This window comes from Equus quagga, chromosome 13 (genome assembly GCF_021613505.1).
Source record: "Equus quagga isolate Etosha38 chromosome 13, UCLA_HA_Equagga_1.0, whole genome shotgun sequence".
NCBI lineage: Eukaryota > Metazoa > Chordata > Mammalia > Perissodactyla > Equidae > Equus > Equus quagga.
The window spans coordinates 70163221-70189753 of record NC_060279.1 but is presented as its reverse complement, the minus strand read 5'-3'; the positions used below and the strand labels follow the sequence as shown (position 1 = coordinate 70189753).

General features: G+C 44.9%; 1 protein-coding gene across 1 annotated transcript in view; it reads right to left on the bottom strand.

Moving 5' to 3' along the window:
• VAT1L (vesicle amine transport 1 like) overlaps nucleotides 1–21581 on the bottom strand; it is a 141732-nt gene extending 120151 nt beyond the window's left edge. Inside the window, exon 1 of the mRNA XM_046682865.1 lies at nucleotides 21316–21581. Within this exon, the coding sequence (XP_046538821.1) occupies nucleotides 21316–21548 (233 nt within the window). The 5' untranslated portion in view covers nucleotides 21549–21581. The remainder of the gene's footprint in view (nucleotides 1–21315) is intronic.
• Nucleotides 21582–26533: the final 4952 nt, after the last annotated feature.

Sequence of the window (26533 nt, the reverse complement as noted above, 5' to 3'; positions counted from 1 at the left end):
AGACAAGGAATCCTTTCCAGCAGTTAAAATAGCAGGGGCAGAGTTTACACTCTAACTCAAAAGATAGCCCATTGTCCTCTCTCAGAGCCTCTTATGAGTGTTTAAAAACACAGATTGACTAGCTTGGTCCTTAGCCATTCTAGCACTTAATCGAGGGTAAAAAATATACTAGGAAGAGGTTATAAGAAGACACACGGAAAGCAGCCAGACACGATGGCCATCAGCCAATCTAGGAGAAAGAGAGAAAGAAAAGGAAGACCTGATTTAAACGGTCTAAAAACGACTGTCACACCTCAGTCACCACACAAACTTATACCAGCACTGTGCCATCAACAGCTGCCACAGCAGTGAGCATGAGCCATCACGAGACTACGTCATGTCCAGCTGGAAGAGGTGGACTCAAAGAAGAGAGGTCAAAAGGATGGTCCAATGTTCATGAGAATACTGGAGGGTTTGTTTTAAAAATCTTAGCTATAAACCAATGTAACCGCAATTAAAAAAATAAATTAAATAAAACCAAAAAATCTTAGTTATCTCTGGATGAGAGAAGTTATTAGGTATTTTCTATTAACATACTACTTTTCTTTTTCTTTTTTCTTTTTTTATCTTCTTTTTTGAGGAAGATTAGCCCCGAGCTAACATCTGCCACCAACCTTCCTCTTTTTGCTCAGGAAGACTGGCCCTGAGGTAACATCTGTGCCCATCTTCCTCTACTTTATATGTGGGACGTCTGCCACAGCATGGCTTGACAAGTAGTGCATACGTCCGCAACCGGGATCCAAACTGGCGAACCCAAGGCCGCCGAAGTGGAACGTTTGAACTTAACCACTGCACCAGCGGGCTGGCCCTAACATACTTCTTTTGAAATAAGAAAGTTATCGTTAAAATATGTCAAAGTCATTGCCTTGGAAAACCATATGCTTAATTCTAATGACACTGCCCATGTGCCAAACTGGCCTTTTTTAGGGCTACTCTTGGGAATTGCATTTAACACCCATTTACTAATCAAATGAGAAAATACAGCCCACTGAACATGTATTTTTTTTCCACCAGATATGGTTCTGATGTACTTCCTGGTTTTATAAGCCACTATCTAAAGAAGACTCAGGTTATAGAAAACAAATTCCTCGGTCTGGCCCAAGGCCCATTAGCATCTGGCCACAGCTTCTTTTCCAAGCAAGACGACTTGAGCTATTTGGCCTCTTTGGAGGCAAGGAAGCATCTAACTCCACCTATATCCCCTGGTCTCAGCTCATCAGTCTCATCCACACAGAATGGATACCGGTGAGGAGGACGACTTCCTTGAAAGGTGGGTTCAAGAGTCACCACCTTCTCAAGGTTTTCCTGGCCACAGATCAGTCAAGTTTCACATATTGCCCCATTGGAGTACCTCTAACATGTGCCCTCCTTGAAGGCAGCTGTATGCCTCATGTTTCTTTGCCTCCAGAGTATCTGGCATACCTGGCATGCATCAGACCCACAGCAACATTGTAGGTACTCGAGTAACATCTGCTATATGAAGGAATATTCATGAATATTCAAAAATATGTGCCGCCAGCTTGAGTACTAAACCGCTTTTAAAAAGCAGTAGACGGAACCAGCCCCATGGCCAAGTGGTTAAGTCTGCGCGCTCCACTGCAGGCGGCCCAGTGTTTCGTCGGTTCGAATCCTGGGAGCAGACACGGCAACGCTCATCGAGCCACGCTGAGGCGCCGTCCCACATGCCACAACTAGAAGGACCCACAACTAAGAATATACAACTATGTACCGGGGGGCTTTGGGGAGAAAAAGGAAAAAAGTAAAATCTTAAAAAAAAAAAAAGCAGTCGAGGAATGCTCAGAGTAATGGACACATTTCTGAAATGAATGTGTAGACTTCCAAAGGTTCTACTTTGATGGTTAATAGTTCTTAGGGTCATTTAGTAACCACAGTCTCTTAAGAGTTTGGGGAGAAGTGGACACAAATCCCAATTCCACCACTTCTACCAATGTAACACCAAATAAGTTACTTAACCTCTCTCAGCCTCCATTTCCTCATCTGTAATGTGGAAGTTGAGGTAGTACCTGTCTCACAGGGTTGTCATGAAAATTAATGAGAGTTAAGAACTTAAGCTTGGCGCCAGGTACATAGTAGGTACTCCATAAATGTCAGCCTTTAAATTTGCACCTTCTGTTTAGAGGGCAGAAGTGTGTGATACATTTTAGGAAGACTCCCATTAAGCAAGGGTTAAAAATGACTTCAGAGCTGAAATGGGAAAACATCAGCTATCTATAAGCTTCACTTCTGTGAAATAGCTCATTTTCCAATACAACCAAATAAATAAGGCATCACTATATAACAATAAAAGGAATTTCTACAACCCAAATCAAACATTCCATGTCATTTCACGCATATTTTAGCTCACAGTGTTTTCCTTTGTGTGAAAACCGATGATTTCCCAAGACCCTGATGGAGAAACGCCAGAAGAAATTACTTGACACTTCTGTAAACATGCCAGCCCCCTGGAGAAGCTTCATCCTACACTCTTGTTATGCAGCTCAGTAGAGCTGCCTTCAATCTCCATCCAGCAGGAAGTAGGCCCAGTGATTGTAAACTGAGAGCCAGTTAATTCCAGAAAGAAGGGCTAAGACTGACTCTATAAAAGCCTGTAGCCTCCCACTTCCTTAGAGAGGCAAGCAGGAATTCCATCAGGGTCATGGAGAATGCCACCCATCTTCAGGAAGGAAATGTGAGGCAGGTATATCCCAGGGGATGGAGGACGAGTTAGTGTTCTTTGTCTCAACCCAAAGAGGTGGTGGACAATTGTTAATGGAGCGTCTACATATTGCACCAGACCTGTTTCATGGTGCCTGCCCAGGACCTCTTCCTGGGATGGACAGAGCCAGCACTATTAAGGGTTCAATTTGTGGGAGGAACTGTGCTAAACGCTTTACTTTTGTTACTTAAGATTCTGTATTTATTTATATTACTATGTTATTTATAACTCCTGTGAAGTATGAACTGTCATACCCATTTTTCAGATGAGGAAACTGAGACTCAGCAAGATTAAGTAACTTGCTTAAGGTCACATTTTTAGAAACTGTCAAAGTCAGGATTCAAATTCAAGCAAAGTCGAGAACTGAAGCCCTTACACACGACACTACTACCTCTTTATGGGAAGTTCTCCACCCACCGCCCTTGCTGAAAGGGCACATCCAAGGCGCCATGTTTATAATTTCTTATCTCTTTAACACTTGATTGCACCAGTGGTGGATCAATGTTGGAGGACTGGCCGTTCATAATCTAAGCAGGAACTCATTCCTTAGTATGAAACAAATGAGCTGTTCCAAGAACTGGATGTTGTCTCAAAAACTATGAATGGGAACATGCAGCAAGAGAACAACTTTGGAAGAATGTCCAAAGATAGAACTCAGCTAGATGGACCTGGATGACCTGTGCCTTGGGGAAGCATAAGTGAAAAAGCCCGTTAGCAGGGAAATGAAAAGAAAAACAAAACACGAAGAGGGGCAGAATCAAACCAACAGCCTGTGCCATGGTTGAGTTACCAAGATGGGAGGGTCCAGGCTCCACACTTCGTGAGGCCCAGCCCCAGCGTGCCTCCTGCTGTCTGATTTCCAAGAGTTCCTTTGTTACATGGCACGTGTCTTTATCATAGAACTTCTTTGCATGTGTGGTCTCTATCACATGAAACCAAAAGACACAAACTAAAACAAATCCTATAATCAAGGACCCTAAATCACCCATTGGACAGACATTATTGACCTCATTTTTATCACAGAAAACCAGTAACCTTATTTGAAGATAATGAGTTATTTGCTCAAGGCCATACAGTAAATGGTGAAGCCATGGGCTTAAACTGGGGTTTGTCTAACACTTTTCTTTTTCCACCACAACAGGAAAAACAGGGGCATATCAAGCTATACATCTTTATAATGATAGTTTCCAGTATTCTCTAAGATAATTTGAGTTTCATCTGGAAATTTTTGGGGGGTTGACAATGACTGTGCCAGATGACTCAGGCCCCCATAGAGGTTAATCTTCAGACATCTCTCTTACCTAATTTTTATATGGCTCTTAAATATTGGCCATCATTGCAAAAAGAAAAAGAGTACTGCAAAGTGCTTGACATAATGTCCTGCTATGTAATCCTATTTTTCTCAAAGACTAGTATAATTTTAATAAATAAGGTAAGACTTTTATTTTTTTCCTCCCATACTAAATGATTTCTTAAAGGATACCACTACATGGATGACAGAAGAATCAGCTAAGTAATAGTTTATTAATTTTCCAATTTGAGATAAAATTGGCCCAATGAAGCATTTAGCAAAGAAGAGACAAGTAGATATGGGAAAGGTCTTTTATTTTCCAGGTGAAAGGAGGGCAGGGGTTGTTCATATAAAAGGATTTTAGATCTCTTGCCATCTTGATCCTTCCTCAGGTTGTCAGTAACTTCAGCATTGCCCATGGGAATCCAAACATCGTCAGGCTATGACACAAAGGACAAGGAAAATCTCCCTCTTCCAGCAGCCTACTTCTCTGTTGATACAGATCAATAGAGTGCCATCATATATTGATCTCATGCTCAATAGACATCTCAAGTCTTGCCCCATCATTGGTTCAATTAACATCTAGCTGACCAAAGAAATAACCTTCAGAAACACATTGTTTTACTTATTGAAGGGATATTGTTGACCACATCATTGGTTACAATATACATATATTTCTTCATGAAGACAGAGGAATTTCCCTCAAATCTCAACACAAGGGCTGGTTGTATGGAGCTTACAGTCTCAGTACTGCATATAAATTGACTATATTTCTTTCTTTGAATTGGCTATTAGGAAGCTCTGAGCCAAATTTGTAGCGCCTTTTCCAACCAAAATGCAGGGCTTTACGCATTCATGCCCTATATTACCCTAATATTCAACTTCATCTTAACTTTATGAATGCTTTGGAGTTTCCATTTTAAAAAAATCTTAAACTCTATTACAGTGCTTCTCAAACTTTATTGTGCATCAAAATTCCCTGGAGGGCTTGTTAAAACATAAATTGCTGGGCCCCATCCCTGAGTGCCTGACTCAGTAGGTCTGGGGTGAGGTCCAAGACTTGGAGTTTCTAACAAGTTTCCAGGTGATGCTGCTGCTGCTGGTCTGGGACCACACTTAGAGAATCACTGCTATATCATTTCTTTTTAAGCTGTTTCAAGTCCTTTATGGAATAAGGCAAGGTAAAAATTAATAGACGATGATTAAATAGATAAGAAAATGAAAAGCGCTCTCATTGTCCTCTAGGGCAGTTGAATTTTTTGATCCTCGTCCAAAGGATTATATTTACCCTGGTTAAATGTGTGGTCTTATTAGATTAGGTTTATCATTCCAATTTGCCTGGCTCTTTCTTGGATCGTAATTCTTGCATCCAAAAACTTGGCTCTTCCTCCGGAATTTGTATCCTCTGAAAATGTGGTTATCACGCCATTGACTTCTATGTCCAAACTGCTGATAAAAATACTGGATAGGCTGTCACGCTCCCGGTTACCAAGGATGTTTGTGAAGACCACGAAGGGAATTTAAAACACAGGACTAGATGACATGTTTTAAGTTTCCTCAAATGATGAGCTCTTATGATTCTACAAAATATTTCCAAGACACATTGAATTCATGGGTAACAGGTACTCAGTAAAGACCATGAGGCCTCACTCTTTGTGGGTGATGGCAGCTAATCCCCCTCCCCCCATAGCAGTAATTGCTGACCACAGGGGACACAGTCTGACAGAGCCTCTAGTTCAGTCATTTTCGGGATGTGTGTCAGGATCATCATGGTGTTTATTTTTTTGTTTTTGCTTTTTCCCTAAATATGCATATTCTGGCCCCAGCTCTGAGAGTCTCTTTAGCCCAGGCACATGCTCTCACGTGCCATTAGCACTGAGAAAAACTGCTCTGGTAGCCCAACGTCACCATTCCCACAAAGAATGCCCAAGAAGAGATGGACCCTTTCTGAGAAGGGTTCTCACACACGGCTTTGTGACTGTTGGAAGGACCCCCAAGTAGGCAGCAGACATCTAGAAACCCCTACTCTAATTTCTCTGATGATGGGGCGTGGGGAAAAAAGGAACTATTTGTGTCTAGTAAATGTAATAGATAACCTTTATGAGACACTTACTATGCATCAGGCATCTTGCTAAGTGTTTCATAAGCGTGATATCATTTAATTTTTACAACCACCATAACAATGCTAAGAGATAAATGATATTATCCACATTTTACAGACAACAAAACCAAGGCACATTAAAGTTCACAAAGTCAAAGTGTGGAAGCAAGCGAGGTGACCCCAGAGGCTGCGCTCTTGACTACTGTACTTTGCTCTCCTGTTGAGAAATCATCACTCAGTTTTCCCAGTTACAAAGAGGGGACTTCCCAACTCGTCTGCCACACTGAGCACTTGCTATCTACTAAGTATTGGAAATCCAAAGTTAACAGAGGTCTCAGAATTCTAATGGGGAAACAGAACCGTAAAAGCCGATTAAACTACATGTGATGAGTAGTTTTATAGAAGTGTAGGCAGAGTGCTCACACAGCCACCAGAGGTGCGAACACATAAGATAACCATAAAATTAAACACTGACCCCCAGAAAGGTTTCCCCAAAGAATTGTTCTAGTGGTCCTCTTCAATCACCTAGGCTAAATTTAAATCCTTAGCTTTAGCTTTCTGGCTGCTCCTCAAGTGGGTTGCTTGACCTCCTCGAGCCTCAGTTTTCTCATCTCAAAAACAGGATAATAATATACTCACCCTATGGGGTATTGGTGTGGATTGCATGTGACAGTATATGTAAAACAGAGTGCCTTGCACACAGCAAGTGCTCGCTAAGTGCGGGCTGTTATCATCATCATCACCACCACCACCACCACCGCCGCCGCCACCACCATCACCATCATCATCATCATCACACAAAGGTGTCATAGGTCAGGTTCCCTGGGAAGCAGACTCTGAGACTGAGATTTGCATGCAGGAGGTCTGATGGGGAGTGCTCTAGGGAACAATACCTGGATGGGTGTGAGGGAAGCCGGATTGGGTAGACAGAGAAGTTGAACACTGACATAGTAGCCAAAAGCTCTCAATTCATCCATGGAAAGTTCTGGAGCTAGAATACTCCCTCAAGTCATCATGAATCGAGGCAAGGAGAGAGGGCCTTTGCACCCTGGCATCAACTAGTCATCAGAAGAGAGCTGCCCCGAGGGAGCGGGGTGCAACCTTGGGCAAGGATGCTTCCTTCAGCTGACAGCAATTCCTCAGGAGGGATGCAGTCAGGAGCTGTCAGCAGCCATCACTCTCGGTAGCTGGGAGAATGAACCCCTGAGTCCTCAAAGGGGGTTCTGGGTGATGTACCCCAATATCCCCTACAAGAGGGGTTGTGTGATCTCCCTTTCAGGGTTTTATTCTCTTATGGTCACAGAACAGTTGTCACTGATGGGGAGTATTTATGAGCTCATTTGCACAGTGGTACCTGAGGAGGAAAAGTCTAGAGGATCTGATAACTAATGTTGGGAAGGCAGGAAAGAGAATGTGATCTTTAAATTGGGACCTGAAAGAATGAGAGGAAAGGGAAAATGGAGGAATTGAAGAGATCAAAGAATCAAGGGAGGGACAGAGACTAAGAAAAAAAACGAGGATAAACATAGATGAACTGTCAAAATTCACACAGGATTGGTAAATTGCTTGGGAAAATCCATGAAAAATAGTAGTTCAGGGCTTTCTATGTGTCTGTGGGAAGTTGGAGAACACAGAATGCTGGAGAAGACCTGGACCTCAGGAGAACACAGTCAAATTCCAAATGAGAAGTTTGGAATTCCCTCAGCTTGGTGAGCATCAATGACCCAGCATCCACGGCAGCCCCTGCCAGCTCTAACTGGAGCAAGCGGGTCTAACGTGGGCTTGGCTCGGAGCAAAAGCACCACTGGAAGGTGCACCCGTCTGTATTCTGCTCTTGTCTTGCTGCTGATACATTCATCAAAGCACTGAACTCCAAACCCAAGGAGCAGATGTTTGAGTCATTCCCTCATTTCCCCAGAACTGAAGTTTTTGTTTTTGTTTCTTTATCTCAGCTGATAACTTGAAAATGCCTAGGACAATAGGCCTTGATCTCAGAAAATCTTGCTCCCAATTCTTTTTTTTCCTGCAAGGGGGCTGGGGGAGGGTTTGTTTAAGCACCTGATTTGCTATCTCAAGATTGTGAGAACAGACTGGTATGAATCTGCTATAGAAGAAAAAACACTCATTGTCTAAAACAAGGGCACCTTTTATGCAAATCTCAAATGGCGTGTCTCATTTGAGAACAGCCAGAATTGTTCTGAATGGACCTCAGGCTGGAGAAGCCACCCACGCTCCATCAGAGGTTGGAAAGAGTGTGTTAAGGATGCTCAGATTCTTCTCTCCCCATCATTGGACTGTGGCTCCTGACACTGGTCCCCTTGGTGTCCAGCTCCACGTGACCCTGCCCACCCTCTCCAACCACTGTTTTTAGATAAACAGGGCACTGCAGCCATATGAGACTTAGGAAGTTCTCTGACACATCTGATATTTTTCATGATCTACTACTTTACTTGTTAAGTAACTAATGCTGCTGTTGACCCACCCAGATCCCTTTATCCATAAAATCTGGACTGATGATGAAGGCGATAAAGGTTGAGTTATCATTGAACAAGTCTGTTTTACTCCCTCTGAGAAAGGAAACATATTCAGATCATATAGTCAAATTAGTATTCAAAACACACTTCAGTAGTATTTCAAACATGGAACAAAATGGCAAAGGAGATATACATTGAGAAACTAAATATCAAGAGCTGGTTTTCAAGAGAAACAGGAAAGCATGGTACAAATGGGTGTAAAACAAGTTCTCCTTGATGCCAAGACTAACCTCTTGATTTTCACACCTGGAGTTATTTATTTCCACTCAACCTCTCCTGGGGACACTAGGTATTTATTCCTGAGAAGGTTCCTGAAAAGGTTAAAATCTCTCTGCTCCACGTTAGATGTTGACCAAGCCATTGACTTCAAACCATCTGGGTGCCCGGCAGTGATTGGTTGTGTAGAACATTCAACCTAATCCAATTTAAATTCAACAGACCCTCCATGGATTGGGGCTTGGCTCGGCACTAATGTTACAACAGTGACAATGACATCTCTGCTTTCCAGGAGTTCAGAGATCAACAAATAAATGACTACATAATATGACAATTCCCAAACAAGAGGTGGTACAAGGGACATACGTAGAACAGAGAGGGCAGTTATTAACTCACTTCGCAGGACTGGCAGAGTCTTCCACAGGAAAGTATCACTTAGGAATGGGTGTGCCCTTCGTTCCCATCCTCCCAACCTCTCCAGCCTCATCCCACCTCTCCACGGAGGGGAGAAAGCAGCATCAGACAGTGCAAAGTGGTTATTGCTTGCCTTCTCACTGGAGCCCCAGAGGGTCCCCATAGAGAAATAGTCCATTTTTGCTATAACGTAACAGTTATCTCCTAAGTCATTGCTGCTGATAAAACCAATGTTTAGTGAAACAGTCATTTCATTCAGAAAAATGGGGTGAAGACTAGAGCAGCAGTGTCCAATAGAACATTCTGTGATGATGGAAATATTCTGTACTTGTGCTGTTCAATATGGCAGCCACTAGCCATATGTGGCTACTGAACACCTGAAATGTGGCCGGTGTCGTTGAAGAACTGAACTTTTAATTTTGGTTAATTAATATTTAAGTTCAATTAGCCTAAGTAGCAGACAGCAGCAGCATCACTACCCTAGCATCTTCCCCATAGACTATGAGTAACTCCAAGGCAGAGAGTTTGTCTTAAAATCCATCTTTCAATGTTCACTACTTAGCACAGGGCACACTCTAGCCTCACAAACAATGATTCCTCCTCTGAAGGTGTTAAGTAGGAAAACACCCAGGCGTGATGTAAGCTCTTTCTTTCCTTCTTCTTGCCAAAGGGAATTATGTCTTAGCTGTGTTCAACCGGCAGCCTTGTTGTGCACGCTGGTGTAGTAGCAAGGGGACAACTGAGAGGATGCCAGACCTGCTTGATTCACGTGCTTTGGGAAGAGCAAAGATTTACTCCTGGAAGATAAAAATAGATGTGAAAGGCGAGCCAAGATAGATGCAAAAGACAAGAGATAGCCAAGGCAGGGTTTGAGGGTCTGGGAGAGTTTGGGGTGCACAGAGAAAGTTTGGAGGAGGCAGGAGGCATTGGGGGAATGTAGATGAGAAGAGAAAATTCTAAAGAACTTTCTCTCTGTAGCATGAATGGATTCAGCTTTGGCATCTTCTAAAAGACTCAATAGAATCTGACAGAGCTTTTCAATTACATTGAGGGTTGAGCTTCTATATTGAAAGTTTGCTCTCGAGAGCAAAAGGGCCAGCTACAGCAAGGATACAAAAGGTAAAAAGAAGAATAGGAAAAGGAAAGAAAAATGCTAAAAGAGCAACAGGAAGAAGTCGAGTTTCCCCCAAGTGCTGCTGGCTGAGGACAGAGATGTTGAGGCTCCAAGGGGGTGGGAGAGTGAACACTGCCTTTGCTATTTATTTCCTACAAAGGAGCAGCCCCAGAGGCATGGGCCGGCTCCTCTGTGGTCAGACAGAGGTTTTCTAGGATCTGAAGGCAGATAAACCTGAAAGGACTGTTTTGGGAAGACGGGCACATTGTTAGCTGTGTTATTTATCCCAGCTTCCCGCTGCAAAACGTTGAGTCAGAGTGTATTACAAGGTCCTCAATAGGAACAATTTTAGGGAGTTTAGCTGGGAGGATAGAGAGAATCCAATTACACAATCACTCAGACCAATTGAAGGATTGGTGGGTTTAACAGCTCCCCATTAGCTGACTGAACTAGGCGTAGCACAGACAAATGAAAAGCAATTCTTTCTGATCTTAGACAAGAGATCTTTTTTTTTAAAGAAAGTCTGTGACTTGATGGATAGTCCATTCAAAGAAGCAAGTGTGTTTGCGTTGGGAGGAAGGGGGCGGGGGCTCTGTAGGGGCAGTTTGAAAGACTCATCTGAGTTCACTGTAGAATTCAAACTCTCTGGGCCAGTGGGGCTGCCCCACTATGTATCTATTTGCATGAAGAGCAGATAAGCCTTGTGGGGGAATGAAACAAAACTCATCCTAAGAGAAATGTGAGTTGGAAAATATAAGCCTGGATGAAGAAGCCTATGGCTCAACTACAGGAAGCTAAATTCTACATATAACATTTGCCACCATTCAGATCGCCTGCTCTTCAACTCCAGGGGTGGTGTCTAGGACAGAGCAGCAAAAGGTGAGTGCAAAACGAGTGAAGATAAGGCCCTGGAGAGAGACAGGTCCTAGCTCAGATCCCAGCTCTCTTTGTCTTATTAGCTGTGTGATCTTCAGCAAGTTTCCTCACTTCTTTGATCCTGTTTCTTCATCTGAAAGTGTTTGGTACCATAGAAATTCCTATAAAACACTTAATGGAGCGCCTGTGGCACACAGAAGTCCTCCATAAAGATCATTATGACAATAATGATGATAAATAACTAATGACAAGTGTCAGTCTTATTAGCTCCAAACAGCAGAAGCATTAATACATAAGATGCCATATGCTGCTTTATAACCTATGCTGGGTGGAAAAGGGCCACAGCCTAGGCAGACAGCCAGACTCCACCGGGATGGAGAGGAAATGGGGAAACTGGGTGACTTCAGTGTATGGTAGGAGAAGGAGAGAGGGCAATAGGAGGGGGTCGGAATCAATGTGGGAGGAGAACTGTGTTTCTGAATGCCAGTGCAACCCTCCTAGGAAACCCCTGCAACAATCTGGGAGATATTGAAGGACGAGGGTCCTGATACCTACAAAAGAAGGTAGGAACAGAGTCATGGACATACTGTTTGTTTTAAAAGACTAGTTTCTTTTTCCCAATAGTTTGAAATACATTTATTTTCCAGTTTTATTGAGATATAATGGACATATAACGTATTAGTTTAAGGTGTACAACATAATGATTTGACATATGTATATGCTGCAAAATGATCACCACAGTAAGTTTACTTTAGTTAAACATGGTTTTAACATCCAGGCTGGTGGGGCTGAGGGTGGGGGGAGGGGGATGTCTGAAGGTACACAAGCATTGCAGGAATGCCTGAGTAAGCGCTCTTGGAATAACAATCATCAGAAGCAGCACGGTGGGATCTCGCCAAGAGCCTGGCCTCCAGCCCTGGAGGGAGCCGGATGTCAATAAAGGGAAAATTACAGAGCATCTTGAGAAGTCAGAGATCCACATTTCCCAGCCGAGGGAAAGTTGTTATTAGAGAGTTCAAAAAGCGAACTTCTAGTTTCAAGAGAACAGATTGTGTTAAGGAAAGATAAACCTCTCGGAAAATTCCGCCCCTCTGGTATTCTGTCAAGGCCCCACTAAAGACCTGCATGCTGGAGAGATTTAGGCTTCTTATCAGAGAAAGCTGAGATGGCAGAGGGGAGCTTGAAGCCACACTGGTGCGAACTGGCCACACCACAGTGGTTTGTAAGAGGAAAGTCATATGTACAGGCGACATAGCAACTCCTGCAGAAATGCACACCTAACATTTTGGGGAAAGTCAGTATTATATTCACACATCCCCCAGACACTTATTGAGTGCCTACTGTTAACCAAGCTTGGCATTCATCAGTTAAACGACAATAAAGGTTCTGGAATTTCCAAGACTACCAAAGAGATTTAAAAGGCAATGGGCCTCAAAGTTGAGAATATGTATGTTATTTAATGTGATTCAATAACTTTGTGCTGAGAAATCTAAGGTCCAAGGATGGGGGATGGAGCCGCCTTCTCCAGTCCTCTCTCTGATTCTTCACTTTTTCTGGGTGAAGGGGAGAGTCTCCTGTCCCCTAAGATCAGTCCAGTGTGTTTCTTACCCTCATCTTCTGGTAACTGCCCTTCATTCCTTTTAGACTATCTATTCCCTCCAACACACACACACACACACACACACACGCACTCACTCACTCTCTCTCTTCATGTGTTCTTGGTAGGGCTATCAAACATGATGCCCCATTCTTCCAGGGAAGGGGAGGAGGGCATGAGACACAAATGTGGCCAATCACAGCACCTCATTCCACTGGGCCAGAAAGAGAGAGAGAGAAAGAGAGAGAGAGATCTAGGGGCTGGTATGTACCTTAGGAAGGGCCAATCAGATTCCTTCCTTGATATAGGAAAATTGGGAGAAAAATTTCTCTTTGTGCTGGGCCTTGCTAAACTTGCACAAGGCAGCTGGGGCAAGAGGTTGCCATCTTTCCTAGTCTCAAGAAGGAAGCATACTGCAGTAGGAGCATAGCATGCTAAGTAGTGGAGAGAGAGACGATAAATGTGGAAGGCAAGAGCCGAAAAGTTCAGGGACAAATTCATCGTGATGGTCAGCTGGCTGAAATAAAGAAAAGAGATGTCAGAGCAGAGGTGACTGGTCTTCCTTTTGAAGATCTCTAAGCTTGGCCCAGTTTCTGGTACACAGTAGGAGCACAATACATCTTGGTTCTGTTTCCTCTCTTGCTCCTTCAGGAAATCATCTGAATCTTCTTGTCTATGTCTTGGCATGGTAGCATATCCTGTCTGGGCTACTTCTGACGTTAGGGTCTTGTACCCATTGGGGGAGACGTGGAATCTGCATAGGGACTCCATTCAGAAAACTTTATGAAGTATAGAGGGACTTTCTAATGTTCTATTTCTTCGCACCACCTCACCATTAATAAATATTAAACATACGCTATATGACAAGGACTTCATTCATTCAACAAACATTAAATCATTGCTAGATACTTTAGATGTGTTATCTCTTTTTATCCTCACACAAAAAAAGTTACCCCATAGGTACTACAATTATATTCATATTACAGACAAGAAAACTGAGGTTTCAAAAGACTAAGTTATTTTCCTAAGGCTACATAGGTTGCTAAAATGGTCAGATCCAGGATTTGAATCCAGGTCTGTTTCACTTCAAACATTAACTATTTTATAACCAAAAAGCTTACTGCCTCCCATCCAGTTTGGGTGTTTAAGTCAGTGCCAGTGCAAGAAATGAAGCATTATCAATCCTCTCACAGAAAATAATTATCCTGTATTGGGCTCTGGGGACCAGAGCCATTCAGAGAAGTCAGGAGTAAGAGGACCCAATGCTTTAACTTGCCCAGTGGGTTCTGCTTGGGAAAACACTGGGCAGCATGTCCCTGGCTCCAGAACAATGCTGGGGATGAGGCTCGGCTGAAGGATCGGGGTCACCAACGAAGGAGGTTGAGGACAGAAGCTCACAGCTTGCTGTCATCAAGAAAATACCACATTCAAAGATGAAACAGCCCCTTTGACTGGAGCATCTATTTTGTCTCCTGGGCCTTACACATTAAATTTACTCATTTTAATACCATGGCTCCAACTGATTTTCTGTGTGAGATCACACACATAGGCATCAAACTAATGCGAGATTACATGCCAGCTGCCCTTTCCACCGAAGAGTCTCTTCTTGTTTCTAATTAAACTTTTTTTTTCTATGACAAATGCCAAGATGCCAAAAAAGATCCCTATTAAAAATGAGAAGTGCCAGGATCTAGGGGTCAGGGGATGCGAGTTCCCCATGCCTGGGTGCGCTCATGTCAGTGCTGAATATCAGCGGTGTGCCCAAAGGTCGTGGGATTTGGGTTCCTTTGAATGAGAGTGGACCCAGCTCCAGAGGCTGGACTGTTTTGCACACCCAGCTACCAGAGAAATCCCTGCTGCCACTCAAGCGTGGGTATGCGGAGGGCTAGTGTGAGGGCAGCAAGAGATCAGTTCAGATCCACTCCCAACCTGGGAAGGAGATTCAAAGGCCAGCACCCTACTCCCTGCTGCCAGTGTAGTTTGGTGGGAGAACAGGAGGACAAGGAAACAGAGGATGGCATCAAGTGCCAGGTCTGTCTCTTACAGTCCCAGTGACTTAGGAAGGAAATTCTCCTTTATTGAGCATCCACTATGTGCAAGGAGCAGCAAAGACTTTCATAGACTCCCAGCTAGTCTTCACAACAATACCAAAAAGTGGGCATTATTACCAGGCGGAGGATGTGGGCAAGTTGAAAGTGCTGTTTGCTTAAGATCACACAGCCATGGTGAGGTAGAGTGTGGGTCTGAACTCAGATCTGTGGGAGCTTCTCACCATTTCCACTTCATCTCTGAGTCCCTTTTTCCTCTCTTAGAAAGTAAGGATGATAACGTCATGGGGTTGTGAGGGTCAGATAAAAAAATGGATGAGGACAATAGGCTTCGTTGCTGCAAAGACGCTGCAAGTGGAGGGTCGGGTGAGCATGATTATCAGTCATCATTCCTTTTGTCCATCCTGAGCCACCCACCGTTGGTTTCTGACTAGCGCCTATATAATGAAGATCAGGCTGCTGTTTATAGGAACTGCTATATGCCAGATGTTCCGTAAGATGTTCTATACTTCCATTTTCTATTAATAGAAGAATCACTGATTCTGGGCTTTCTTCCTCGACTTGCTGGGGAGACAAGAAGTCCGTTTCATTATGTGATGAAGAGTAGACATTGTCACCATCCCCAGCCCTCACCAGAGAGGACACAGTTAATGGGAAAATGCAAACTTTGATGAAGAAGAAAGACCGTTAAAGTAGCATCTCCATCTTCTCATCACTACATGGGGTTCAGTGTGACTCAGCACAGAGTCATCCTTTCCTGTCAAATCCTGACATCTCCATCCAGAACAGAGTGATTCAGAACACTTTATTCCAACCTCCACGCCAGAGTAGCTCCTGGCTTGGGAATTAGAGATCCTCCAGGCAATTTTCTAGTTTTACAAACATCTGTGTCACTTAACCTCAGGACTCCCTTTGTTTATTTGAATAAACACAGGAAAGATCATATTGGCCATATTTCACTGGATTGACCTTGTCAGTGACAGTTTAGTGCTGTGTTGTCTGGGGACATCCTACACTCAAGTTGCCAATGTAGCAATAGCCCAATTGAGGCAAAGGGGGCAGAAGAAGGAACTTGAATGTCTCGAGTGGATCCAAGGAGCAGTGATTGTGTTTAATCAGCATGGGTATTCAGGGCCAATAGTCATAGCAGTTTGATCTTAGGTGGATCCCTGAGGTGTTCCACATCAGAAATGGAGGGAAAGTGGATGTGGTTCAGGGACACACTGGCCATTTTTGGGGGACAGGATGGCACTGTTCAATTCTAAGCCTTATCAGTTACACTTCAAATCAGTCAACTGCATTCACGGTTCTTTCTCTGTGTTCCTCATTCCAGCCTTTATGTCTGTCCACCTCTCTGTCTCTCTTGCTCTCTCACTGTCTCTCTCTCTCTCTCTCTTTTGTGCCTTTGTCATTGTGACTCTCTGATTTTCTAACTCCCAAATATAAAGAGTCCAGGAACAAGGGAGACTTGGAGTTTTACACTGTTCTTCCACTAGCAGTCTGTGATCTTAACACGTCTCTGAACATCAGTCCCCCCACCTTCTTTTGCTGAGGAAGATTTGCCCTGAGCTAACATCTGCCGCCAATCTTCCTCATTTTTTTTTGTACGTGAGCTGCTACCACAGCATGGCCACTGACAGACGACTGGTGTAGGTCTGTGCCCAGGAACTGAACTCGGACTGCTGAAGCAGAGTGCATCAAGCTTAACCACTAGGCCACTGGGGCTGGCCCACTTTCCACATTTTTTAAATGGAGATGGTAATACTGATCTTGCTGAGTTGCCATTAGGATATAAAGTGAAACAAAGAGTATATAGTAGGCAGCTCAGTCCCTGGCTTATAACTAGCGTTCAGTAAATGTTAGCTCCCTCCCTTATCCCAAATGTACTCTACCCTTGTGATATATTAGAATCCCACCAATCTGTTGGCTTTCCTCTAGTGTGGCCAGCCCTCAGCCCATTTTCAGATCAGCCAATGGAGCTATGACTGGCTGGAACCATTTTTCATCCAATTGGTCTCATTCCAGCAGTTCCATGTGGCCTTTCACTGTAAATCAGTCTGGGAAAATAAATGTCCCCAATCCATTAGTGCCTTTCCATCACAAGCCAATCTGAGCCACAAACCAGACAAGGCTTGTTAATGGCCACTTAAATACATTTCTGCAGCCCAGCCTGGAGACCCTCAACCTCCAATCCTACCAGCTCCTGTCTAAGAGAAGCTCCTCTGTGACAAGACTGCTGGCAGCAAAGGCACAGATCTGACCCTTATCAGCTGGGGGGACCAGGTACTCTGGTTTGCCTAGAACAGTTCCAGTTTGCTCCTGCTGTACCAGAGTAATTATTAACAGTGCCCCTCTCACTTTCAAAAGAGTTCTGATATGGATGACAAACTATAGAGGGTATCAACGGAAACCAAGAATAATAGTTTAAATAATAATAGTTACCATTTATTGACCACTTGCTTTGTGCAAGACACGATCATAAAGGTCACAGAGGAGTAAGCAACTTGTTCAAGGTCAGTCAGCACAGAGGGTACTGTTTGTGCCTCACGGGATCCCTTTTATTGGGCAGCACACCCATCCTTTAACTGCTGGGAGAGCTGGCTGCTCCTGGCTCAGAGAAGTCCCCTTCCCCTGCCGAGGGGAAGTGCCCTCAGTCAAACAGAAGCCACCTCTGCTTGAGACGTTCCATGTCCCCACTCAAGAAGCAGCCCACAGCTCATAAGCGACTGACAAGAAGGTGGTGATGGGGGCACAAAAGGCCTCCCCCATTGCTTCCAGGTCAGATCGACTCTGTGGTATAACTCATGCTCCAGAACTCGGGTGGATCCAGACGAGATGAATCCTTGCCTAGCTCCTTCCCCACCCCTAACTGCTTCCCTTGCTCCCAGTCTCCTGAAAGCACCCTCAGTAAACCACTAACAAAAGCACTCCTGTCTCAGGCTCTGCCTCCAGGGGACCAGACCCAAGACATCCACTTAGCAAGTGGCAGAGCTGGGACTCACGCCTAGGAAGGTCTCACTCTTAATTACTAAGCAGATGTGACATGATATTGCCTACATTATATATATGATCAAATATTGATGATGATGATGGCCTCCAAGATATCAGGTCACCAAGAAACATGTATCTTGTAGGCACAGATATGACAACAACAATACTACTTACTTAGTGCTGACAATGGGCCAGTCTCTTTCTTGCATCTGATCCTCTCAACACCAAGAGACTCATCTTATTATCTCCATTTTGCGGATTAGGCACGGAAAGCTTGGAGAAATTAAGAGATGTGTTCACCAAGGTCACATAGACAGGAAGTGGTGAGGGGGTTGGCCTTACATCCGGGTCCATCTTTCTTCAAAGGCCATGTGCTTTTTCCACTTGGCCACTTAAATCACTGTGTAAATTCTTCAATGAATAGTTGATGAAATGGGTTCCCCATCAAAGCTGATATCCTTGTAACAATTTAGACAGGAGACTCTGCTATGCCTCCCACTCCACATTCCCTGAAGTGGCTCTTTTTGAGCTGAGTTTGACCATTGTGTCTTCACTTTGAGGCGAAAGCCATACTACTCTGGGAATAGCCAGAGAATGTTCTCTTAAGCCAGACATAAAAAGATCAAAGGAGCCATATTCATTGAAGAAAGGAAGAAGAGCAGGCTTACATGCCAGAGGTGGCTTTTGGAAGGAGACAAAATAGAATATAAGGAAAACAGTAGAGCTTTAAGGACAGACAGACCAGAATTCAAATCCTAACTCTAGTATCTGTGTGATTTTTTGGGGCAAATTTTGGCAAGTTTTTGGCAAACTCAACATCTCCAAGCCTCAATTTGCTCTACCATAATACCTATCTCATTGGACCATAAAAGAGAGGGGGTAAATGAGATAAAATATGATTTCCCCCACCTCTTCTCTTCCATTTCCATAAAATTTATAGAATAACCAACATGGACCCTCATTCCAGGTCTGATTAATACTGGTTCAGATATGGTATACTTTATTCCCAAGCAAAAAGCATATCCTACTTAATGATAAAAGGTTTCCATTAAAAATAGACAGCGGATAAAAGGGAGACCTTCATCCAGGAGGCCATCAGCTGATTCATAAAAATAAAGAATGAGTCATCCTGACTCCCAAGGCTAAACTACAATCAATGGGCATATTTGACCAGCCAATCCCAGCCCAGAGGAAGCAGAAGGGCCCAGCGGGCAATCTTCACAAACCTATTCTAATCCGCCCTTGCAAAACGGATTAACTCTGCTTCCAGCTTGGGGAAAGGAAAATCAACCTGAGCCCTTGGCAATACTGGTTTCCAAATGCTCCCCAACGCCTTGTTGGCTGGGGTGGGGGATCCGCAGTGATTCCATTGTATGTGTGTGTGTGTGTGTATGGTTCCAATGAAGAAGGGGCTTGTGTGTCTGGCTTTGAAAATCAATCTCCTGGCCTTCATCTTGACATTTACTATTTCAGAATGCTTCAACTGCCATCGGCATCTATGCAGTTAGCGGAAGGCTAGAAAACGCAGACCTATTTGCCCAGCAGACGATGCTCTTTTCTGTAAAAAGTAGCTTCAACATTTTCACTCTCTGAATATATACTCCGACAGAGTCCTACACACACACACACATACATACATATAATATTTTTGATCAGTGGTTAAGGAAGGAGAATTATCCATACATGGTTTTAATTCTACTAGGCAGACGTTCCTCCACCAGCAAGTGAAGAAAAATAATGACTCAACAATCCTCCTCCAAGAGTCTTTCCTCAATCCACTCATCCAGCAATAACTTATTCATTCAGCAGGAACTTATTTAGGATGCACTGTGTGCCAAGCACTATGCTGGGCATTGGGGATTTATGGGTGAAAAGGGCAGCTGTAAGCTCTGCCTTCTGGGATCCCTCAGCTTGGTGCAGCAAGAGTTAACAAAATAGAACTGTATGGGATCCCCCAGTGTACAAAAGCCTCTGCCCGTAGCCTGAATTCCCCAGAGAGAGGCCCAAGAGTCGTGTCTGGAGTCAAACACCACCGGCTCCATATACGAGGAGTGAGCCAGAGATCAGCGCCTGCTCCTCTCACCAGCTGCCTTCCAGTCTGGCCAATGAAACCTGCCCTGCTCTCAAAGAAGTGAAGGGGAGGGGAATCTCCGTTGCATTTTTCTTGCCTCTAGATATGGTCCTAGATTCTGGGTTTGGGGGTCTAACCCGGGAACCAACTGGTGAGCTGGCGGCTGCTTTAGGGAGCAGTGTCTGTTGGGGGCTTTAAAACACCGAGATGGGAAAGGATAGGTCCATCTCCCTGTGCCAACAGCAAGTCCCCTTAGGAGCCTCACCCGCTGCTGCATAAAGAACTCAGAGCGGCCCTCCCCGGGGAGCATCCCTCCCCAGAACTTTGGGGGAATGATCGTCTAATAACAGCAAACGGAGAGGCTTAAGCACTCCAGGGGGAATCCCAGCTGGTGTGGGTCTGAACTTCCACCAGGAGGAGTGGGGAACAGAAGGCTGCTCGGATTGTTGAGCTCCTTCTGAGATGGGAGCCGGAGTTTGGAGAAGATTATCAGTTGTTTTCTGTTTGTTTTTCCTCTTTGGAGAAACAGAGGAGATGCTAGTGGGGAAGAGGAGGGTTAGGCTGCAGCCTTGGCCTCACTCTCCGCCAAGCTTAGATGCTTGGAACCTGACTCCAAGCTTCCCAGTTTCTTTCCCCAGACCAGGAGGGGAGTGTGCAGGAGCCAGGTGGAAGGACCGTTTCCCCAGCCCTGCACTCTGTCCCCAGCCCTATCAGGACAACAGCATAGAGGTTAAAAAGCTCGAGTGTCAAATCCTGGCCATGTCACTTAGTGGCAGCAGAGGGATCTTAGGCAAATAACTCACATGTAAGGAGGGATAATGATGGTACCTAATTCACTGGGTCCCAGGAAGTATTAAACAAGAATCGCACACATAACACTCTAAAAACGATGGCTGGTACACAGTAAGCCGATGGTTACTATTATTTTTTAACCATGTTATCATCAAACCCCTTCTCCTGGCAGCTGAGCTGTCCTACCCGAGGGAGAGCTCCCATAGCGCAATCTTCCAGACCCCGAGTGCTGGACGCCACCATGCACCCTTTTCCTCCCCGCCCAAGAGCTCACAGGCTCCTCCGGTCACCCCTAGATCCGGCTTGAGGAGAGCGAGGGCCACCTCTCAGCATCCTCCCCAGGATCGGCCGGCCGCGGGTGGCGGGGAGGTTCTGAGACCCGCGTGAGGACGCGGACCGGGGCGCCCACGGAGACTCTTCCCAGGGCAGCGTCCCCGCCGAGACTCTGCCACCCCCTCCCCAGGAGCCCCCAGCGCGCAAAGAGAGAGAAAGCGAGAAAGGCGCGGATACTGGACCAGGCTTTGACGCGGATCTTGAGCTCGCCGTCCTGAGGCTCGGGCATGGCCTTCCTGGTGACCCGCAGCTTGTTGAGCCCCCCGAAGCCGGCCAGCACCACGGCGCGCATCTCCTGGGCGTCCCCGAGGCGGTGGGAGCCGCCGCCGCCGCCGCCCTCCGCCGGCTCCTTGCCTGCCTCCTTCTCGATCATTTGCTCCGTCTCCTCCGCCTTCTCCACCCCTTCCTTGGCCATGGCACGCGGGGGCGCGGGGCGCACAGGCTGCGGCGGCTGCGGCGCTGGAAGCTGGGGCTCCTCTCCCGCGGGTTCCTCCTGTTGAATGTGGGATGCTCGGCTGTGCAATGGCTGCAGCCCCTGCGAGCCGCGCCGCGGTCCACAGCCTCCGCCGTAATCCTTGCAAGAGCCGCGCCCCCACAGCCCCACCCCGCTCCTCACTTCTCTTCTTTGCCCAAGCGAAGCCTCAACTCCAGTTCCTGAACCAGTGTCAAGTCAGGCTCTTGCTCCTAGCCCCACGGCTCAGAGTTGTCCAAGACTCGTGAGTTAAATACGCAGAGAGGCCGCCTTGTCCTTCGCCGTGGGTGCAGTACTTGGTTATATACGGCGCAGGCTGGGCGCCCTGAAATGGACACAGATGAATGTCTGGGCCTGGAGGATGCCTCCCCGCGGCAAGGTTGCCTCCTCTCCCGCCGATCTGCGGGGGCGGGCGGAAAAGATGGGAAATGGTGCTGATTCCCAAATTGCACATCCCGGCTCGAAGGGCAAGGAGATCCGGGAAGCGGGAAACTAGAAATCCCACTCACCACCCTGACGAGTTCAAAGCCAGGGTCTTTTCACTCTGGACCTCCAGAGTCAGCGCTGATGCTCTTTACTGGACATCCCCAGGAACGTCTTCTGATGGCTAATTTCTCACCACCCGCACCATTTCGGGCTATTACACAGGTTCCAGAAAAGAATCCTGTAGCACAAAAGGGTCCTCCTGTTCTTGTTGTTTTGACCCGCAGAAAATTAATGTGCACTCCCTCCCCAACACAGTCACACACACAAACACACACAGACACACACAGCGCAGTAACTGGCTTTATGGCTTTTGTTTTTTGTTTTGGAGCCCTTTGAAACAGAGCTCATAGAAAATTTGGATTTTTTGGAAAAAGGATGGGGGGAATGCCTTACAGTAGTTTAAAGAAAGAGGTAGTTGAGGAGTGATGGGCATATATTCTAGTTTCTGTGCAGCCACTGCCAGCCTTGGGAGCTCGGATGACTCCTTCAACCTTTCTGAGCCTCAACTCCCACATCCATAACATGGGTGCATTCATTTAGTTTATTTGTATTGTGCTAAGTGCTTTGGTGGATATGACTTTCAGTGACACACGGTCCTTACCTTTGAGGAGCTCATTCTCAGAACACGTCAGGCAAGACACAGGCAACGAATAGACAGGACATAAGGAATGGTGTTAGTGCCGCTTCTCCCTCCATTCTCCCTGTGCCTATCTGCTTTAAACGCCCTGGCCTTGTATTCCTCAAAAAGTGTATTGTGTTCCCTTCTATCCCCTGTTGTCCCTGGTCTGGAACGTATCTTCCACCTCCTCCATCTGCTAATAACTCCTGCTTCACTCTCAACTCAAGTGCCCGTTCCTTCTGGAAGGCTCTCCAACCCCCAGGCTGGGTCGGCATCCTTTATGGTAAACTCTCATGGCAGTTTGTAAGAAACTTTAATAGGATTACCTAATAATGCCTGTTTCCTTTTTCCAACTGTGGTCTCCATGTGGGCAGAAGCTATTTCCGCTTTTATCCAGCATGGTTTCCCTGGGGCTTAGCACATGATTGATGCATAGTGGAATATGCTCAGAAAAATGGTGGTTGGATGAATGAAGGAGTCAGTGAATGCAGATGCTACTATAGGAGCCCAGAGGAGGGAACTGTTGACTTGACTGGGGAATTGGAGAAATCCTCATGGAAGTGGGGACACATGAGCCAGAGCTTGAAGGATGAGCCAGGTTCCACTGACACGGAAGACTACAAGCACACCCAAACACATAGAAAAGTGACAGATGAAAGGACTTTGGAGAAGAGACTGGCTTGTTCTCTGTGGGCTGAGCATTAGCTGTGTTTAGAAATCACTGGAGAAGAGGCTGAAAGGTTGGTTGGAAATAGCTTTTGAGGAGTTTTATATACCATGCTGAAAAATTTAAGACATGATCATGAAAGCTTAAAAAACAAAAATGAGGGAACGGCTTTACCAGAACTGCATTTTAGGATAATAACTTTAGCAGTAAGTGGGTGATGGATTAGACGACGGAGTTACTGGAAGCATGGAGGTCAGTTAGAGACTATGGTGTAGACAAAAATTAATTAATTAGAAGGGCCTCCACTGAGGCAATGACTGTGGGATGGAAAAGAGGGGATTGAAAGGAAGCTGAATAGACAAGGCTTGGTTAGTGAATTGAACATTTTACTGTAAATCCAATTATCCGAATTATTAAGTGTGTTTACATTGTGAGGTATAGTGTTTAGGTTGGATTCTATCCTGAAAACAAAAATTTGAGTGCCTTGGGGCCGGCCTGGTGGTGCAGCAGTTAAGTGTGCATGTTCTGCTTCGGTGGGCCGGGGTTCACCAGTTCAGATCTCGGGTGTGGTTCAGATCTCAGCACCGCTTGGCAAGCCATGCTGTGGTAGGCGTCCCACATATAAAGTAGAGGAAGATGGGCATGGATGTTAGCTCATGGCCAGTCTTCCTCAGCAAAAAGAGGAGGATTGGCAGCAGATGTTAGCTCAGGGCTAATCTTCCTCTTCAAAAAAAAAATTTTGAGTGCCAGTGATCTATTTTAGAGGCAATCCCAGGAAGCTCCCATCAGGAAGCGGGAAAGTGAGATAGGGAAGCAATAGAAGCCAGTGCAGGGTGCATTAATAAGCAGGTTGCCACAGGGACAAATGGGACTCAAACCCACAGAAGATCCTTAGGAGGCAGTGTGGATCAAGCATCAGAGTTGTCCCACCCAACTTGGGTATTTATCACTACATTTTCTGCGTGATTGGCTAAGGGCCGTTCCTGGAAGTGTTAACTCCCTGGCCTGCCCAGCCGTCTCCATGTACCTGGGCTAAGAGAATCCAGAGGCAGAGAACTTTGGATACTCTCAGAGGCAGCCCATCATCTCCTACAGGAGGTGGTGAGTTCAAAGACGATATGGGTTCAGCACTGATAAGGTCTGCAACATATGGTATTGTTTTGGGGGTGTCTACCATTCTAGACACTTTGGGTAGGTTTTGTCATTTGTGTCTCAGAATAACCTTATTAGGTAAGCATTATTATTCCCAATTTATAGAAGAAAAAGCTGAATTTTAACATGGTGAATTATCATACTCAAAGGAACACAGTAACTGTGGTGAGATACAAAACCACCTCCAGACTGATGCTCTTAACGTCTCACCATGCGCGTTTGCTTGCACAGGTGAGACCAGTTCCGCCCCTGATTGATAATTCTCCATGACATTTCCCAGGTTCTCTGCTCTTTTATTGGCCTCCTAATCTCTCTTTCCCAGCAAGACCCCTTGCCTTGATTCTGAAGGTGTTCCTTTAGGATCAGTAAAGCAAAGCTGTTTTATAGTCAACACATAACATGTTTAAGGGAAAGTGTTTGCCTTATAGTATGTTAAGGGGGATATAATTACTCCCTCTAAGGGAATCTTCTGGCTGTTTACAAACCCCAGGTTATAATTGGTACGCAGCCGATTGTCACAACAACTGAGAGGAAACACACCATACTCGTTGTTGCGTAGGGAGGAATACCTTCCTCTGAGACCTACATACCACTATTTGGATTGTTAAGTATTCGCAAATCTGCTTCTCTCTGATGGAATGTCACATGAGCCATGCTGCAAGGCATCTCTCCAAATAAACAGAATAAATCTATTTTCAATTTATAAAACTGATTCCTTGGGCATTCGCTCAGAGCTTCAGTTGGGAATTATCTTACGTTGTAGGGCAATGTCAAACAGCGGCCACTGCTGTTGAAATATAGTATTACAGCTCAGCTCTATTAACTTGTATATGGCCTGGGAACAGGAGTTTGTGCCTGTGAGAGGACTGTAGAGGGTCAAATTCATGAACCCCTCAAGGTATTGGCCATCTGAGGGGAGTGTCACACAACAGAGGTGAGGTCTTTGAGTAAGAATATATGGGAAACAATCTTAGTATGATTTTAAGAATGGCTTTCTAGATAACCTGGAATGGTTCAGTAACTTTCCAGAGAAATATGTTATCTGGGGCAAACACTCAGTATATATCCCTTAATAATATATATCTATATCCTTCAAACTGTATCCTTTAATAATATTTCCTCTATTATATTTTCCTAAATATGATTAGAATCATTTATTATACATGCATTATACTATTTATTCTACAAAATTGTCCTATGCCATAGGTACTATTGTCCCTATTTTACACTGGAGAATTTAATAGAAACTGAATAACTTTCCGAAGGTCACCTACTTGGTCTGTGGCAGAGTTGGGATTTGAAGTGGGAGCCATTTGACTCTAAAATGTGGATTCTTAACCACTATTCCATAATGTCTATGGCTTTATATGCTGTTACGTGTTTCAAAAATGCCATAGAATAGATCAAGAGGAAGGAGACAAATTTAGAAGGTCAATAATGAAGAAAGGTCATATTAAAGGATATGAGCCACAATTTCTTGTAGTTTGTGTTGATGTAATTGAAGAGATAATGGAGCTTGATTGCCATGAGCACAGCATTATCCTCAGAGAAGTACTGGATAGGTGTGCAGCACATATTGAAAGTGGTAGAATAAACTTCCTATTTATATCTCATAGGAACAATCATAGGCAGTTAACTCTAGATGTGTCAGAGGAGAAAGAGTGAACCGACGTTTATTCATCAGCTTTTGGGTGTGACATTGTGCTGTTGCTAAGTGCTAGAGATAGAATGGTGAATAAGACTAACGTATTCCCAGTCCTAGTGGAGATAGCATTCTAACCAAGGAAGCATATATTGGTTTAGGTTGGGTTCCCTAAAAGCAAACCTTTCTTAATTCAAACATTTGAGTGGAAATGGCTTCTTTGAGTGGTGATTCCAAGAAATAGGGGTCTGTAGAAGTGAGACAGGGAAGGGAAAGAAGTCGATACAAGGTGCATTATCTAGCAGGTTATTACTGTCATTGACTCAGGTTAAATCCTGCTGGAGAACTCTAGATGACAGTGT